Source organism: Rhinatrema bivittatum, chromosome 12, assembly GCF_901001135.1.
Source record: "Rhinatrema bivittatum chromosome 12, aRhiBiv1.1, whole genome shotgun sequence".
Lineage (NCBI taxonomy): Eukaryota > Metazoa > Chordata > Amphibia > Gymnophiona > Rhinatrematidae > Rhinatrema > Rhinatrema bivittatum.
Window position 1 is genome coordinate 70591596 of NC_042626.1, and position 19431 is coordinate 70611026.

Below are 19431 nucleotides of genomic sequence, written 5' to 3' on the forward strand. Positions count from 1 at the left end.
ACCAGTTACACAACATATGCCCAGCCTATAACTGAAGTGTGGTCTTTGGGATCCTGAAATGGGGCATTAGCCCAAGGGTTATAACTGCATAGCTACAGCTTGCTGATCACAGTTCCTCAAGGCATTATCATCTAGTCAAGTAGGGGGCAGTCACTTATACAAGGTTGGATGTTCTATGAAGAAAACCATGAGGTATCTGTGTCCAGAAGTTATTCCACTGAATAGGCCCAACAGGTAGAAGACTCTTTGTAAGCTGTGATATCTTTTATTGCAAGAACAAAAATGATGTTGCATTATGGTACCTTTTGAGTCCACTCAGCTCCCTTCTCCTGGTGCCTTTTTGGTCAGTACAAAGCCAATGTGCACATACTAGTTAGTCTCACTGGTGGATTGAAAGGTTTAAGACATCCTAGATTCATGGCCTCTGCTATTACTGGCATCAGTAGCATGGGCTTTTGTTAATGTTTGGGTACTTGCCAGGTTCTTATGGCCTGGATTGGCCTCTGTTGGAAACAGGATGCTGGGCTTGATGGACCCTTGGTCTGACCCAGTATGGCATTTTCTTATGTTCTTAAATATGAATATTACTAAATTCTGGCAAATCACTATAAAAACCTTGACTTGATTTTGTATTTAACCCATGGAAGGTAATTTAGTAACATTGCGGGTAACTTATGTGGCACTTATGCACATAAGCATATGTTTTCTTTGAAATAAGGCGCACAGGCTCACCCGCACATAGTCTTTGCAGGACATAACTCCTGGGTGTCCATTCACACACACACTTTTTAAAATAAGAACAGAATAAACGCTTAACTGGGCCAGACCAAGGCCCCAGCAATTCTCCAACAGTGGCCATCCAGGTCACAAGTACCGGCAGAATCCCAAAGAATAGATCCAGTTCAAAAGTTTGTGGATAAATCTGAACTCCACCTCTTTGAATGCAATTATAGTTGAGCCATGCATGAATAATCGCATGAAACACTACTGGCACATAAAGAAACCAAGAGGCCCAGCCGTCTTTCCGGAAAAGGCAAGAATGTGGTTTTGCAACTTATCGTGCACTTTTCAGCAGCAATGACATGGGGAGGAAGAGCAGGAAAACGCTGAAATTTGAGCTGGCTGGTGAGGTGCACAGACTGGACCAATGAAAGCAGGGGAAATGAGGAAATAGGCTCCAATGCTGAGTAACAGCCTGTTAAAAGCAACACGTGATGTCTCCAGTGCAGGTCAGACTGTCAAACGTGAAGGCTACTGAATTCAAGCACCATGTCTGACGCCAGGAAGGTTTCCACTTCTTCTGCTTCCCCGCTGCTGAGGATTTACTACAGCAGGCTTGCTGCAGCCGGATCTAGGCGAGGTCCAGCTTCTTGCCTGGTTCCTGACAAAACTGAGACAGTGCAGGACATTGGCAAGCCACAGCTTCTGGAGGATGGTCGCCCTTGTCAGGCTGATTGTGATGGACTCGGTGGGGCCCAGAAGCAGGCCATGAGGAGCCTGAATGCTCGTCTGGCTTCTTATCTAGAGCGAGTGCACAGTCTGGATAGGGCCAATGCCCAGCTGGAGCTGCAGATCCAGGAGTGGTATGAGAAGAGGACACCGGCTACCCATGACTTCAGTGGCTATGAGAAGACCATTGCTGACCTCAGAACACAGGTAAGGCACTTTCCATCTGGATTATACAAGGAGCAATGCAGAGAGGCTTCCACAGAATCCTGTGAAGATTGGTCTTTGTAGCTATGTGCCAACAATTCAGTGTCAATTCCAAATATAAAACATGTCATCTTTCTTCTAAGCAAGATCATAATTTAAATGTTTGCTATGGGAAATTCTGTGGTTCAGAGCTCTGGTGACTGTCTTGGTCCTGGAGAAAACACATCCTAGCAGATGCTGATACCTTGTATTGAACCAACAAGAAACGAAATTGTCCTATGTTGGCTTTCAGGTCTGTTTTGTCTCAAAAGCTCATGTGCTACATCATTTTACATTCCTCCAATAAAAGGTATCCCTACCTACTAATACTCCTGTAGAACATTCCACATCATCACCTTTTCTGCTAGATGTGTTTTCCCCAACACTGAAATAATTGAGTAGACTATGAAGTTGAAGACATTTCTATGTGACTTTTGCCAGTCACCAATGAATTTGTGCTGTAACTAGGACACATAAGGCTTGTGTGTACATGTCGTAAGTGCCTGCACCAAGTCCATCATTCCATCTCACTGAGGTCATCTTTGAAGTCATGAAGACAGCAGTCATCCCTGTGCAATACAGAAAGCAAGCACCAGCAAGCAGTGCAATATGGAAATGCTCTCAAATTAACCATAATGCTTTTTAGCTGGCAATAATGCAAAGCCCAAAACTACACTTATGTATTTATTTCTTGCTAATAATGTACTTCTAAGAACAGTCAGCTAAACACCATCATTACTAGGTATGGAAGTATATATGTATCATAACAAATTATGATCACAAGAGTAACTGCAGAATTACTTAACACAAGTGCAGAGTTGTTCTGGCCTTCTAACTGCATTGGTCATTGATCTGGAGAACGGGCCTGTGTGGTCTTGAAAACTCAGGCACTCCAACATCTTTATTGTTGGTCTAATGAAAAGTATCAGAACACCTACAAGGATTCCACCTGACAAGTATGTTCATTAAAGACGAAATTCAGACATTCTACACAGCTGTAAATTGGGATTTCATTCACCAGTGAAGACTGAATAAGTCAATCTGGTCTGAGCCTGTGGGGCCCATTTGATATTTCTCATCAAACAAAACCCCATTATGCAACTGACATGGGAGCATTTAGACTATCTGAACCCTGAGTCCATTTGGATTTAAATGGAATCTCATATAACATTAACAGTTCCTGAGGTTTCATATTCAGTAATATTTGTCAGAGTATTGGCCAACTGGAGTTCTTAATGTGGCAGAAAAAGACACCCCCCTCCTCTAGTTGACCGCAGCATTTCTGGCACATAAAGCACACTATGCAATCAATACGTGCTTGATCATTTCAGTCTGAACTGGACCTTATAGATGAAACCAGTGTGGAAAGGGTCACAATACTGCCTAGGGCCTCAATAGTTGCAGAAGCTCAAGGTATTGCTCTGGATTTAAGCCCATACTGTGGCTGTATTACACTGATCTATGATGCGTACAACTGAGAGATTTAGTAAAAGTGTGCTAAAACACCAGCTCAATGTAATTAATGCATCTCACATTAACTTGTTTTAAAACTCCCCCACAGATAAAAGACGCACGTCTCTCCCAAACCAGAACATTCTTGCAAATCGATAATTGTAAACGAGTTGTGAAAGAGTTCCAGGTGAAGTGAGTTTTCTTTTTTTTTTTTTTCATAAGAACCCCAGAGAAGTGTTACCAGTTCAGATAGGCCTGCCTACTGCCAGAAAGTCCTACAGCGTAATGTAGATCTGCAGAATAGGAGTGGAGATCTCCCCAGTCAGCCTGCGTTCTTAGTCGTATCCTCGTGCTACCTTGATGTTAATTGGTTTCCCCTCAGTTACATTGTAAACCGGTACGATAAGACCTAGTCTTGAGCATCGGTATAGGAAAAGAAATTAAATAAATAAATAAATAAATAAATTTCAGCTTGAGAAAATTGTGGAGGTCTGAAAACATGTAAAAGCAATCAGCCATTTTCCATGGCTCCAAAATTTTGCAGATTTGAGGTCAGTACTGATGAGTCAACAGTGGTGACCCATCTTGATGCACACCCTTCTATTAAGAGACACTAGCAATGGACAAAATGTTGTGTATTGAAAAGACATGTTGGGATGCCAACACTGCACGCCCAAGAGGAGTAGGCTAGCTAGAGCCTGATTGAAGAAGAATTAATAAGTAGAATAATCTATTTTCTAGAGGGAGAATTTAGGTCAGTCCTGTCTTTTTGGCACACTTTTCTGATTCACTCTGATATTTTTTAGTGTGGCTTGAACAGGGAAGAAGCAAGGACTACAAATACCACAATGCATTGGGATGTAAGCTCAAAAACTAGGCCTTGCCAAAAGTCTTCCTCCAAAGACTAGGTCTCTTGGCAGCTCTATGAGGCTTTCACTTGAGAGTCTATTTTTTTTTTTTTTTACAATTAAAAGTTTATTGACCAGAAGAACAAAAAATGACCATACAAAAACAGCAGACATGCAAGTACAATGGTCTTTGACATAATATCCATTTGTTTGTTCCAACCCCCCTCCCCCCTCCCCAGCAACACTTTTGATAACACTCAGCAAAAAATCAAATCATGGAATAAGATATATATAATAAAAACATAGTATTTCAAATCAGAATTGCTTCATCCTCATCCAACTGATCCCAAGTCTTATTAAATTTCTCCAAGTTACCATTTCTCAAAGCTGTAAGATAACCAAAATAACATATATCATATAATCTGTTACAAACTATGCCCAGGGATGGACGAGAGATCTTCTTCCAATAAGCTCCCAACGATATCCTGGCTGCGAACACAATTTGAAGCATTAAACCTTAAAGTAAACCCAGAATGTCCGGAATTGGAATGAGAGCCTTTTTTTTTTATACCCAAGCTCTTTTCTGATTAATTTTGGTCCTACATCAAGTTACCAATGTACAATGCGTCCATGGTTTCAAAATAGATTTTTTTGGATCTCAAGAATATTATCTAAATTTATAGAGATTATCCAAAAGGCCTTAGAAATAGACAGAGGAACCCCATGCTCTAAGGCGTGAGTAAGGGATGGAGACGAGGTGAGGGCTGAACACAGTGCCCGCCCAAAGGTTAAACTTGGACCCGCCCAAAAATTCAGTTCTGGAAACACAGACACGATGTACTAAAGGAAAGGGTTTTCCCTCCTTTGTGTATATGGGGAACATGCTTAGTGCATAAGTCACCATAGCTACAGAATACATATTTGTCCTTGGCACTTTTAACATTTTCCTCCTCGGGTGTCCTAGGTATGAGAACGAGCTGCGCTTGCAACAGGGCATCAGCGCTGAAAGTAAGCGTCTACAGAAAAAGCAGAATGACTTGACCTTGTCCAAAAGCTCCCTTGAAACAGAAGTGGAAATTCTAAAGGAAGAGCTGATTAAGCTCAAGGAATCCCAAAAGGAGGTGAGATTTAAGACCCAAACTACCTGCAGGAGATAAGAAAAAGAATCAGAAGGACGAGACTTGTGGATTCATCCTTTGATTGCCCTGTACGCTGGTTTATTCTTTTTTGCACCTCTAGGACATGGATAACTTACAGGAGCAGCGTGGGCACCAGGAGAACAAGGACATCAGCTGCACCCCTGGGCTTAACCTTACCAAGGCTCTGGGTGAGATGAGAGGGACGTACGAGGCAATGGCCAAGCAGAACCGCAAGGATGCCAAAGCTGAGTTTGCCAAGAAGGTAAAAAGGGAGACTTGCATCGTTTAGCTTTGCAGAGTTCATCTAGAGCACCTGTCCTGCACCCCCCAATTTTCAGGTCCTTAATTCCAAAATTATGAAATTCAAGGAGCTCCCATGACGACATCAACACCACTCAGATTCTTTAAGTGTAAACCATTTCATCTGCATATTTAGTAGGACTACAGACTACTGTAGATGATAATCTTGACATACAGGGGGGAATTTTAAAAGCCCAGTGCACACCAAAACCAGGAGATACGCGAGTATGTCTGGCCAGTGTGCAACAAGTGGGTTTTGAAAGCTGTCCATGCACACGCATCTCTCCCGGTACGTGCACAAATAAGTTGCAAAAAAGGGACGAGGCATGGGGGGTGATCTGGGTGGTGCATGGACATGGGCGGGATATGGGCATTCTGGGACTTTATCATGAAATGTGTGATCTGGGTGGTGCATGGACACGGACGGGATATGGGCATTCTGGGTCTTTATCATGAAATGTGTGATCTGGGTGGTGCATGGGCGGGATATGGGCATTCTGGGACTTTATCATGAAATGTGTGCGTAAGTATTTACACGTACAAGCGCGAGCCGGGGTCCCCAGCCACATGACGTTACTACTGCTGTGGATGGCGAGTAAGTAATAAAATAAAAAACTCTAGGCCAGTCAACGGGGTTTTAAGGGTTGGTGCTAACAGGGTAAAAGGGAGGCTATTTAATTAGGAGGGTTAGGAAGTCCTATCACTTACCTGGGCAAACTGGGAACGAACTGGGGAAACTGGTAATTGCGTTGGCACGAGTGTCTACTAAAATCCTCCCACCTTTGGGGTAGAGGTGGCATTTGCAGGCAATGCACGCGTCCATATAAAACTTTGCGCACATATATGTGTTTACAGCCTATTTTAGACCTTGCGCACATATATGCGCATATGTTATGAAATGGCCGGGTCTTTTGTTGTGAGTCGGCATACATGCATACATGCATATATGTGAGTCGGCATACATGCATACATGGGAGTCGGCATACATGCATACATGCATATATGGGAGTCGGCATACATGCATACATGCATATATGGGAGAAATTTTTCAACAGCTTGCAAGCTTGTCACACTGGATTGCAGCCTTTGCTGGTAGTCCAGACCAGGTTTCCCACAAAGCAGTCAGGAGTTTACAAACCTGTAGTGGGAAAGCCTTAACATTCACTACTGAAGGCCTGTGCTCATCTTTCTCTAGGAGCAGACTAAGGCTAGATGGAGAGACTTCTCTAACTAGGGAGCAAGCTGGGCAGTGTAAGAAGGCTTCCTACGTCCCAGACTGGGGAAGAGAGATGATGAGGGCGATTGCAGCTCCTTCTTCTGCCTAAGCCTGCCAGTTGAAGGCTAGAACCCTAACAAGTGCAGAGGAAGTCTGCTGCTCAGTCTCCGGCCAGACTACTACCTCCCAGCAGAGTTTAATCCCTGGGAGAGAGGCTGGAAAAGAAATACAGAGCCTAAAGCCATGAGGCTGAGTCCTAACCTGGGCTCAGGCTAATGTTTGGTTCATTTGTTCCTTCTGCTGCGAGCTGAAGCAAAACTCTTGTCTTTTGTCCTGGTGCCTGCTATGTGATCGATGCTGGAGAGATGCAAAAAGACGGCTGTCTTGGAGCCTCTGCGGCTGAGCTGCCCTGCACCCTCTCCTGCCCCTGCAGGGGCAAAGTACATGGGCGCTTTTAGCCAGCATACGTAGAGCAGATTTTCAAGGAGAAGGTGCCCACATTGTTTCTGTTTGGAAATCAGCAGGCACACAGTCTGAGTGCTAAAAACGTCCGCATGCTTTATACCCGCTAGTTGTGCGGGCGGCTGAGTGGGGACAGAAGAGAGCGCAGACATTTGAGAATGAAAATGCACAGGCACTGATTTCCTCCTCCCGCCTAAACGCGCACTCACAGGAGCGCGGTCTCTTTCCTGCTGCTGACAGTCACGAGCCGTTGAAGTCCGCTTGGAAGAGGGCAGATTTCAACCAAGCCATTTTTCGCACAAAAATGACTTTGCAAATTGTTGTTCTAAAGTTTATGCAAATAGATTTGAATAGTATGAGCACAGCAAGCAGCCCAGCTGAAGTGGCTGTCCAGTAAGAGTAGTCGTAGGCTCCCACAGAACTGAATACGGTTGTGTTACAACATATCAAAGGGAAGCTCACACTTGGGATCGCTGAGAGAGAGAGAGAGAAAACATTTTTTTTTATTTATCTTGTAGTCCAAGGCTTTGAAACAGGAGGTGAGGTCTGGTGCCCAGACTCTGAATATTGAGGAAAGCAAAGCTGCTGAGCTGAGACATACCCTCCAGGACCTGGAGAGCGAACTGCAGGAGCTGCATAGATTGGTAAGTCATGGCACTCAGTCCACCGATGTAAAAATCGAGACTGTGCAATCCTTTATTGGACTGGGGTTAGCTGACCGAAGCCCAGGAACACTGCAAACAGGAAACAGAAATACTTAAACGTGTAGGGGTAAACTTTTGATAAGCACCTTACTGGCAATGTCAGTTTGTACTTTTCAGCCTACACAAACTAATTTGATATTTAAATACAAAATAGGAGGGATGAGTATTTGTTTGAAAAAAATTTCGTTATTCATTTCAACACATTTTTTTAAATGAAACGAAAGAAAAACAAACGTTTGTTTTCATTCATTTAATTTTAAATATGTATTTCCCATTGTCACAAAAAAATAAATAAATCCCTATCAGGTCTCCACTCCAGTCCCTCCCATCCCCTTTAACCCTCTTAGCAGGAACAATTCCTGGCATCAGCAAACCTAGGTTGGTGCCATTGTTAATTTCTTCCACACAAAATGGCGTTGAGCTAGGTCTGCCGATGCCATTTCAAATATACCATCGGCAGGGCAGGAGAGGTAAGAGGACTGGAGGGGATGGGGAGGATTGGAAGGGAGGTCTAGGAGACTTTCTTTTTCTTCTTCAACAGGGATCAACATTTTTATTAATTTAGTTTTTACTTTAGCTTTTGTCTTCATTTTTAAAATTGCATTTATTGTTTATTTCATTTTCAATAAATGAAAATAAATAAAACAAACAAGTGAAAAAACAAAACAAAAACCAAAATGAAATGAGAATGGAAAAAAATGTTGGTTTACTCCCCTGCAAAGTACCTGCAGAGTGCGAGGTGGAAGATCGGATTGTTGTGTAAATAAGTACGCATACATGTAAGTTGTGTGAAGTACGTGCATTGGCTATATGTGCAGTTAGTTTTCTCCCACCCCTCTGTGACAACTCTAAAATGCCTTTTTTTTAAATGTTCTAAAAGGTCATTCGTTGTGAACGTACACACATAGTTTTGGCATCTGAAAATCCACTAATTTGGATTCAGCCCTTCAACTTGCATAACTCCTCTTTTTAGCCACTTAAATCTCAAATGAGCCTTTGAAAATTTGGCTAGTGGCTTACATAACCAATATGAATAAGCAGCCAGCTAGTTCTGAGAAAACTGAATTTGGAAATTCAGATTTGTAATGGTAAATCAAGAAATTAGTAAAAAAAAAACCCAACTTTTTCCACTGAAGCAGTTGACAAGTGGTGCTATTAGTGTTAAAGTGATGTCTGAGTTCTGCTCTTGACTTTGACTGCTTGCTCATTGCCTCTGTGTAGAAAGCCGTCCAAGAAGACAGACTGCAGGAGACTCAGGCCGGCCATGCCAGTCGTATACAGCGCATACAAGGAAACATCTCCAGAGCTGAAGCTGGATTGGCCAAGATTTGGGCACAGCTCCAGCTCCAGGGCAAAGACAACAAGGCACTGCTGGAACTCACCAGCTACCTGAAGATGGAGATTATCACATATCAGCTGCTGCTGGAAGGAGAGGAGTCCAGGTGAGAGTTTAGAAAATCATTGTAGTTTCTGAATCAGAGCATTGCACAAGGAAGGATCTACAGAGCCGGTCCCGTGGCATTGATTCCTGTTGCCAGGCAGAGGCACCTGGGCTCCATTCCCAAAGCTTTGGTACCTAAGTTTGACTGGAAATCCATCCAACTTCCGGTGCTCAGCTTTCTTTCAGTCTCAGAATTAGTAAGTGGTAGTAGGGCCAGGAATCTTGACATTCAGTTTTCGTTGCTAAATGCTGTGATTGCACTCAGCTTAGATCTGAAACAGATCCTTTTAGCTTTCTGGTTGAGAAATAACCTATGCATTAAAGCTATGCAGAAGGGTATTTTCTCTTTGACGGCGTAAAACACGTGCATTAAAAGCCTCCTACACCTGCCCTTCTGTACAGGTGAAAGGAGTAAAATAGTGCCTATTTTTGTGACGATGTCATGTTGGCACACTGTCCTCCTCCCCACCCCTAATAGAGCCTCCTCACAGCCCAGCTAAAAGTATTCATGCTATAGGAGTGCAGCCAAGACCTTTTACCTGTGTAAACAGGTTTGAACATTGTCCTTATTACTAATGATACTGGGATACAATTGATGCCATGTGATTGCATCTGTGACCACAACTAAGAACATAAGAAATTGCCATACTGGGTCAGACCAAGGGTCCAACAAAGCCCAGCATCCTGTTTCCAACAGTGGCCAATCCAGGCTACAAGTACCTGGCAAGTACCCAAAAACTAAGTCTATTCCATGTTACTGATGCTAGTAATAGCAGTGGTTATTATCTAAGTCAACTTAATTAATAGCAGGTAATGGACTTCTCCACGAACTTATCTAAACCTTTTTTAAACCCAGCAACACTAACTGTACTAACCACATCCCCTGGCAACAAATTCCAGAGTTTAATTGTGCATTGAGTAAAAAAGAATTTTATTCGGTCAGTTTTAAATGTGCTACATGTTAACTTCACGGAGTGCCCCCTAGTCCTTCTATTATTCGAAAGAGTAAATAACCGACTCACATTTACCCGTTCTAAACCTCTTATGATTTTAAAGACCTCTATCATATCCCCCTTCAGCCGACTCTTCTCCAAGCTGAACAGCCCTAATCTCTTTAGTCTTTCCTCATAGAGGAGCAGTTCCATCTCCTTTATCATTTTGGCTGTCCTTCTCTATACCTTCTCCATCACAACTTTATCTTTCTTGAGATGTGGCGACCCGAATTGTACACAGTATTCAAGGTGCGGTCTCACCATGGAGTGATACAGAGGCATTATGATATTCTCCGTTTTATTCATCATTCCCTTCCTAATAATTCCTAACATTCTGTTTGCTTTTTTGTCTGCCACAGTACACTGAGCCAACGATTTCAAAGTATTATCCACTATGATGTCTAGATATGGAACCTAAATATAATCAATGAGCACCAAACCAAGTATGAGCTTTTGTTTAAGCCACCAGAGACTGCCTAGCACGCCGATCTAGGTTGCCTTGAAAGCATTGTTTCATACCCTTCACCGGGATCAGTTACAAGGCTGCGAGGAGTGTTCATTTGAAAAAATACTTAAAAAATACTTGGAACTTTGGAGTGATTTACCTCACCTTTATTAATAAGTGAAATGATTAATGTTTTAAAGGATACACACAGAAAAATTCACTTTTGAAAAAATGTTTGCACATTTATTATACACTTTGGTTGGAGGAGGTTTGTTGATGATTAGATTGACAGTCAGATCACCCTGTTGGGGATTTATGATTATTGCATATGAAACGTTCCTCTCCTTCCATAAATATTTTTTGCTTTACAACGGTTGAATCACTATACTCTATTTTGAGAATTGAGGAATCCTATTTAAGAGAAGTTATACATGTAATATGAAGGATTTGTTTGGGGTTATTCTAGATATGGAACCTAACATCGCTGAACGACCTCCTGCAGTCGATCTCCTGCCGGCGCCATTTTCCGTACAGAAAACGATTCGCGGCAGGAAATCGCTCCTGGACCCCCGCTGGACCCCCAGGAACTTTTGGCCAGCTTGGGGGGGCCTCCTGACCCCCACAAGACTTGCCAAAAGTTAACGACCTCCTGCATCGAATCGTTTTGGTCTATGGCCGCCGCCATTTTGCGGCAGCCATTTTGCAAAATGGCGCCAGCTGAAGACTACACGATTTAGTGTGCCGCTTTTCCTGCTTTCCCCCTTCCCCCGATTTAGCTATGGACCGCCGCTATGGAGGTAATTTAAGGCTACGGACCCCCAGGTAATTTAAGGCATTGGGGGGGGGTTCGGGAGGGTGGGGGATTTAATTTAAAGGGTCGGGGTGGGTTTTAGGGGGTTTTAGTGTGCCGGTTTTCCTGCCCTCCCCCTTCCCCCGATTTACGATTTTTTGACGATAAATCGGGGGAATTGGTATTGTATCGTGGCCCTAACGATTTTTGACGATTTAAAATATATCGGACGATATTTTAAATCGTCAAAAACCGATTCACATCCCTACCTACCACATCTTCTAGGTTCACTGTGATTTGGTTCAGTTCATCTGAATCATTACCCATGAAATTTTCTCCAGAATGGGTATCTCCCCAACATCCTCTTCAGTAAATACTGAAGAAAAGAAATCATTTAATCTTTCCATGATGGCCTTATCTTCTCTAAGTGCCCGTTTAACCCTTCAATCATCTAATGGTCCAACTGACTCCCTTACAGGCTTTCTGCTTCAGATATATTTTTTAAAGTTTTTATTGTGAGATTTTGCCTCTATGACCAACTTCTTTTCAAATTCTCTCTTAGCCTGTCTTATCAATGTCTTACATTTAACTTGCCAGCGCTTATGCTTTATCCTATTTTTTTCTGTTGGATCCTTCTTCCAATTTTTGAATGAATATCTTTTGGCTAAAATAGCCTCTTTCACTTCACCTTTTAACCATGCCAGTAATTGTTTTGCCTTCCTTCCACCTTTCTTAATGTGTGGAACACATCTGGACTGTGCTTCTAGGATGGTATTTTTTAACAATGTTCACACCTCTTGCACACTTTTTATCTTTGTAGCTGCTCCTTTCATTTCTTTCTATTTTTATCATTTTATCAAAGTTTCCCTTTTGAAAGTTTAGCATTAAAGCCGTGGATTTGCTTACTGTCCCCCGTCCTGTCTAATTCAAATTTGATCATATTATGATCGCTATTGCCAAGCAGCCCCTCTACCATTACCTCTCTCACTAAATCCTGTGCTCAACTAAGAATTAGATCTAAAATTGCTCCCTCTCTCATTGGTTCCAGAACCAATTGCTTCATAAAACTGTCTTTATTCCATCCAGGAACCTTATCTCTCTAGCACGCCCTGACATTGCATTTACCCAGGCAATATTGGGGTAATTGAAATCTCCCATTATTACTGCACTACCAATTTGATTAGCTTCCCTAATTTCTCTTAGGATTTCACTGTCCATCTCACCATCTTGACCAGGTGGACGGTAGTATACCCCTATCACTATACTCTTCCCCGACACACAAGGGATTTCTATCCATAAAGATTCAATTGTGCATTTTGGGGTAGATTTTCAAAGGGGTACGAGCGTAAGATACGCACGTACCCCCCGAAAACCTACCCCAAACCCCCCCTGTGCGCGCCGAGCAAGCCCCGGGATGCGCGTAAGTCCCGGGGCTTGCATGGAGGGGCATGTCGGGGACGTGCCCGGAGTGACGCGGCGTTTCGGGGGCATGTCATGAGTGACGCGGCGTTTCGTGGGTGGCGCTGCGGGCGTGGTTTCGGCCCGGGGGCGTTCCGGGGGCATGGCCGCGGCCTCCGGACCAGCCCCCGGATCGGAACATGGAGCGCGGCAGCCGGCCCGGTGCACGCAAAGTTACGCCTGCTTCCAGCAGGCGTAACTTTGCCGACAAAGGTAGGGGGGGTTTAGATAGGGCCAGGGGGGGTGGTTAGGTAGGGGAAGGGAAGGGAAGGTGCGGGGGGGGTGGAAGGAAAGTTCCCTCCAAGGCCGCTCCGATTTCGGAGCGGCCTCGGAGGGAATGGAGGCAGGCTGCGCAGCTCGGCGCGCGCAGGCTGCCGATTTTGGGCACCCTTGCACGCGCCGACCCCGGATTTTAATGGATATGCGCGGCTACGTGCGTATCTATTGAAATCCCGCGTACTCTTGTTCGCGTGTACGCAGATTTATAAAATCTGCCCCTCAGTCTCATGCAGGATCTTTCAATTGTTGGATTCTATGCCATCCCGGACATAAAGCACCACCCCGCCTCCCAGATGCTCCTCTCTGTCATTGCAATATAATTTGTACCCCAGTATAGCACTGTCCCTTTGGTTATCCTCCTTACATCATGTCTCTGAGATGCCAATTAAGTCTATGTCATCATTCACTGCTATACTTTCTAATTCTCTCATTTTACTTCTTAGACTTCTGGCATTAGCATACAAACATTTCAAAGTATTTTCATTCTGCTTTCTAATTGATAAGGATAAATTGGAATGTTTTAGCTCAGGTGAGTTTTTAGTTACAGGCACTTGGACTACTTTTCTTATTATTGGAACTCACTGTCGGGATGCCCTAATTCTAATGCATCATTAGTATCCTTTGAAGATACCTCCCTCTGAACCATGTGCTGCTGAGCAAAGTCGGCTTTCCCCTTTGTTCTAGTTTAAAAGCTGCTCTATCTCCTTTTTAAAGGTTAGCGCCAGCAGTCTGGTTCCACCCTGGTTAAGGTGGAGCCCATCCCTTCGGAAGAGACTCCCCCTTCCCCAAAAGGTTCCCCAGTTCCTAACAAAACTGAATCCCTCTTCCTTGCACCATCGTCTCATCCACGCATTGAGACTCTGGAGCTCTGTCTGCCTCTGGTGACCTGCACGTGGAACAGGGAGCATTTCAGAGAATGCTACCCTGGAGGTTCTGGATATCAGCTTTTTACGTAAGAGCCTAAATTTGGCTTCCAGAACCTCCCTCCCACATATTCCTATGTCAAAGGTGTCCAATTGTAGCATGACAGCCGGCTCCTCCCCAGCACTGTCTAAAATCCTATCTAGGTGACGCGTGAAGTCCGCCACCTTTGCACCAGGTAGGCAAGTTACCAGGTGATCCTCACGCCCACCAGCCACCCAGCTGTCTACATTCCTAATAATCGAATCACCAACTATGACGGCCGACCTAACCCTTCCCTCCTGGGCAGAAGCCCTGGTAGATACATCCTCGGTGTGAGAGGACAATGCACCACCTGGAGAGCAGGTCCTTGTACAGGATCCATTCCTGCTGCACCAGATTGATGATCTCCGATCATGAGACCTTCTTCCAATCTCAAAAAAATCAATCAAACAAATATAGAGTACTACAACAGTAGTCCTAAATCTATTTAGCTGGGGCTCAGGATCTCTGCCCCCGTGACCCCAGACATAACAATTAAAAGTCTACCCAATCCCTTCTAACTGTAATTGTCTGAGCAATGCTGAATGCCAAGCTGGGAGGAGAGAAACCTGTGACCTGTGAGCTGCTCCTGGCTTAGATTCAGGGGGACCTTGGGGGGGGGGGGGGGGGCGGGGTTGAGGGGTAAGGGCTTGGAGGGGGAGATGAATGGAGGGTACTTGTAGTTTCAAGTCAGAAGGATGATTTGGAGGCTTGCTGGCTTGGTGATTAGATGGTTGGATGGCTTGGTGGTTGGATGGTTGGCTGACTTGGTGGTTGGAGGCTTGCTGGCTGGATGGTTGGAGGCTTGCTGGCTTGGTGGTTGGATGGTTGGAGGCTTGCTGGCTTGGTGGTTGGATGGTTGGAGGCTTGCTGGCTTGGTGGTTGGATTGTTGGATGGTTGGCTGGTTGGATGGTTGGAGGCTTGCTGGCTTGGTGTAGGATTGTTTTAGAAAACTTACCTGGTTAGCACTGATTTTCATGTTCTCTAAATGTCACCAGACAAATTTTGACTAGCTCCATTTACCCAAATTTTCAGCAAAACATTTAGTCGCTTGCTTTTGCCACTCAGCGTATTTTTTGGAAATCCACACCTATACTGCTAATCTGACTAATAAAACCCCTTAATTTCCATTGTACAGAATTTCAGTGCTGTTGAAAAGACCCATCGTGCCTAAGTAGGATCTCACATCCAAACGAGGTGGGTGGTTTGTTTTCATGTGACTTGCATGTATTGAGAGGAGATGATCTTTTCATTTCCTTATATTAAGGAGTTAATTACTTTGTAAATTGTTATTCTTCTTGTTATGACTCCTTGTTTTAATCTATCCTTCCATCCTGCACTTGGTTAACCCCCCACCCAGTTTCTCCTTCCCTGTTGATATGTATTTTCCAAGCCTTCTGTTAATATGTGAACCGGTATGATGTCCCCACTAATACCGGTATATAAAAGTTTCTAAATAAATAAATAAATAGTGATGTGATGCAGGCCTAGCTGGGATGACGTTTCTCATACCATAAGAAATATTACTTGCAGTACATTTATCTATTTATTTATTTATTTATCACATTTATTTATTAATTGCCTTACTGTTAAAAACACCCAAAGCGATGTACAACAAAAATAAGGTACAATATATAGAAACAATTATTTAAAACATAATTATAATAACACAGCATTCAAGATCAGCCACCATCATTACACACCGCCATACACTACTTTCCACAACACAGACTCTTACCCTAGTCACAATCCTACTGCACTACCCTTTTAAAATTAATTAAAAGTTGTAAACATCATCCATGTTTTCAATTTTTTCTGGAATTGCTTTAACTCTGTTTCTGCTCTTATATCAGCCGGGAGTTATTCCATAACATTGGAACAGAAGCTGTAAGGAATCTATTAAATAGCTTCAAATGGCAAAACATTTTAGATGATACCAATTGGACTGAGTGGTTACCCACAGATCGCAAATTTCTTGTAGTCTCGCGCCATTTCAAACTATTTCTCCAATGAGGCGAGCCTTTCCTTCTCAAAATGTTAAAAGCCAGAAGCAAACATTTAAATTGACATCCTGCCTCTATGGGAGGCCAATGTAATTGCAATAAGAGCGGCGTTGCTGGCGTTCTTCTCGGACCTCCTGTTACCACCACCCTTGCTGCCACATTTTGAATCACTTGTAGTTTCCTATTCTAGTTATTTTATTTGGCAGCCCCCAAATAAATGGCATTACAGTAATCTATTTGGTTCAGAAGTAGAGCATATACGACTGCCCTCAAAGCCTGTGGATGCAAATATGGTTTCAATTGTTTTACCATCTTCCGTTTCCAAAAGGTGCTTTTTGCAACCTGCGCAATCTGCTGAACCAAGGCAAATGCTTTGCTTATTCTGAAGATAGAGAATCCGGAAGGACGACGGTGCATTGATATGGCGAGCCATCTTTGATAGGCTTGAGACACTTCTTAGGCTAAGTTGTACTCAGCTAATCCATGAAATTGCGATAGTTAATGAGCTGTAGGGTTCAACCTGAATATCTATCTGGTATCTAACATCTGGAATCTGCTCTTCCAAACCACATGCATGTGGACCTCCTCTTTTTCTTACGCTTTCTGTCATTTCAGAGTCCCTCACACGCAGAAGATTGATGGGGAGGCAGTCCCATCCCAGGCAGGAAACAAAAACCACAGCAGTGGATGACCATTTAGAGGACAAAGCGCCATGCTTTCTCAATTTAAATAGAAGCAGGAAGTCTGACCAGCCAAGCAACTCCATCCGTGAGGCTGCTAACCCGACAAATCATATCCAACCTCTTCATTTCGAAGCACACCTGATGAGCTGAGAAAAGACCAATTAGAATCTAAGAGGATAACCTTCCAGCAACTGTGTGCGGCAGCATATGTGCATGTATGTGGCCGGGCGTAGTTTTACCAAAGGGTTTTATGAGTGCATCAGATGTGCACACGTTCTAAAACAGCAACAAGCGAAGACATGCAATGCGTTGCTCCGAATGCTTCGAAGCTGCTTTGAAAATGTATCTGTTCCGGTTGGCTTTTCTTTAATTGATTTTATGGGTCTGTGGCAGACTTCATTTTTATTTCCATGCTGCTCATTATTGTACATCATCACTGATTGACGCATGTGTTCTGTTTTAATTGCTGTATATGTTTTGATTGTTAGCCGCTTAGAGCTTTGGCATAGGCGGCATATAAATAAATAAGTGCATTGAAACCATGGTCATTACCCATCTATTTTAAAAAGATACACACATATTTTTTATGTGTGAGAGTAAACTAGAACTTACTCATGTAAGTCCCGATTTACATGCACAAGTCGGTCAATTTTAAGAAATGCGCGCATTGAAGAAATGAACCAGTTCATCCAGTCCACCTGCAGATCATTGAGACCTTCCTGAGAGTTCGGCCTGAACCTCTCCCAGCCAGTAGTACACAACAAAATGTTTAATATCGCTTACACCAGGTAATCAGCAGGTGTAAAAATGAACGTGTCTTTTAAAATAGCAACTTGCGCACGTGTTGGCCCCACCCTGAAACAAGCCTGGAGGGTCTCCTTTTGACTCCTGTATATGTGCGCGCAAAAATGAATCTAGATGTGCATTTTGACATCTGTAAAATACAGAGTGCTCGCGTGGCGGCTGCTAGTTTTTACACTTATAACCTTTTGAAACTTCCCCTTTATATTTCAAAGCCATTTCTCTGAAGCTTGCCCTGGAGGGCGTCCCAGCCCGCTGGCCTTTATCCCCACCAGACAGGAAGGCTCCTGTGGGCGTGTGCAGATGAGCAGTAAAACCGTGACACACTTGGCGTTTTCAGATGTACAAAGCTATATTACTCCCCCCAACTCTCCCATCCCTGCCTACCAGATTCCTTTTGGGTTGGGGGATTTGGGGCTTCTATTTATTTTGCATAATGTGAAAATCCCTGACAACCATTTGATGATCTTGGGTAATCTCTGGGCTTGATTTATCAGAAGGTTTTTTTCTTTCCAGCTCCAGGAAATGCAAGAAAACTCTCTTTAAATTAGGTTGTTTCCCAATACAGGGAAGCCATGTTGTATAGCACTCCCAGCACTTTTCATGTTTTAAGAAATAAAACCATTTTCATTCTTTATTCCTCTTGTTGTCAGCTCATTGTTGTAAAACATGAGAGCACCCCTATGATCCATGCAGTAGTGCATGCTCTCTGGCGTTTCTGCCTGATATTTCTCACCCATATCACCTCCGTTGGCAGTCTCCAGGTCTAAAGTGGCCTCTTTGGCTTCACACATCAGCCACTAACCTTTGACATGAGTAATCAGGGAGGGGGGTGGGGAAAGAAAGCCGGTGCCCTCTGTGACGGGTTCTACCAGTGCCCACGACGAATATCTCTGGCTAAATACTCCACCAGCTCTCGTCAGAAATCCAGACTGACTTCATTCAGCACCCCAGCAGGGTATCAGAAAGAGAGCTCTCCTCCTGGAGGGCTGAGTTCATATCTTTCCAGCGGGCACAGCAACACAAGACAAATTATGTCCGTCAGGGACAACAAACGTCCATGGACCACAAATCTCATACTGAAAAGCTTGGCCATTACAGACAGGGGCGGATTGGCCTATCGGGGGATCGGGCATCCCCCGGTGGGCCGGTCGCTCTAGTCACGTGGTCTGCCGAGCGCGGCCGTGACAGAGCCGCGCTCGGCAGACCACGTGGTATCTCCTGGGCCGGCCTGGGCGGCGAATACCCTGGGCCGGTCTTCAGCGGGAATCCACCCCTGACTACAGATACCGTAGAGGCAGCAGGTGCAGAAGTGGTGCCGTGAAAGATATAATCGGTGCTAGAAATCGTTTCCATTAGGGCCACGTGTGCAGTGGTAACTGAGGAGCATCAGCATACCAGGGGTAATAAAGGTCTCAGCCTTCACTCAGGTCCCCAGCTGGCCACACATACCCACTGAATAAGGTGAAGCAATACTGACCCATAGAGGGTCCGGCTTCACAGCAGCCATTCATCTCTGACGGAGGTTTTCCCATTAGAACTGACTGAATTTGCTTAAGGTTATCAGTGCAGGTATCTCTATTTATTTTCTGTATTTATGTAAAAGTATTTCTTTCCTGCACCCTGCAAAGTCTGGCGCGGGGCACAGAAAATAATGAAACATTAATTCCATTGAAACAAGAAAACATAGATGAATTCCGCTTACAGCAAAGCAGGTCCCCAGGAAAACAGTCACACGTGCTGTTCTCTTCAGGGGAGGGAAGAGATGGGGGAAAGCATAGAG

General features: G+C 43.9%; 1 protein-coding gene across 1 annotated transcript; it reads left to right on the plus strand.

Annotated features, from left to right (window-relative positions):
- Positions 1-1106: 1106 nt before the first annotated feature.
- Positions 1107-18219, plus strand: LOC115074592 (keratin, type I cytoskeletal 13-like). Its single transcript, XM_029574172.1, has 8 exons — positions 1107-1656; positions 3254-3336; positions 4957-5113; positions 5232-5393; positions 7628-7753; positions 9035-9255; positions 15300-15358; positions 16780-18219. The coding sequence occupies exons 1-7, from the start codon at positions 1270-1272 to the stop codon at positions 15337-15339; spliced, it is 1176 nt and encodes a 391-aa protein (XP_029430032.1). The 5' UTR covers positions 1107-1269; the 3' UTR covers positions 15340-15358; positions 16780-18219.
- The last annotated feature ends 1212 nt before the right edge of the window (positions 18220-19431 follow it).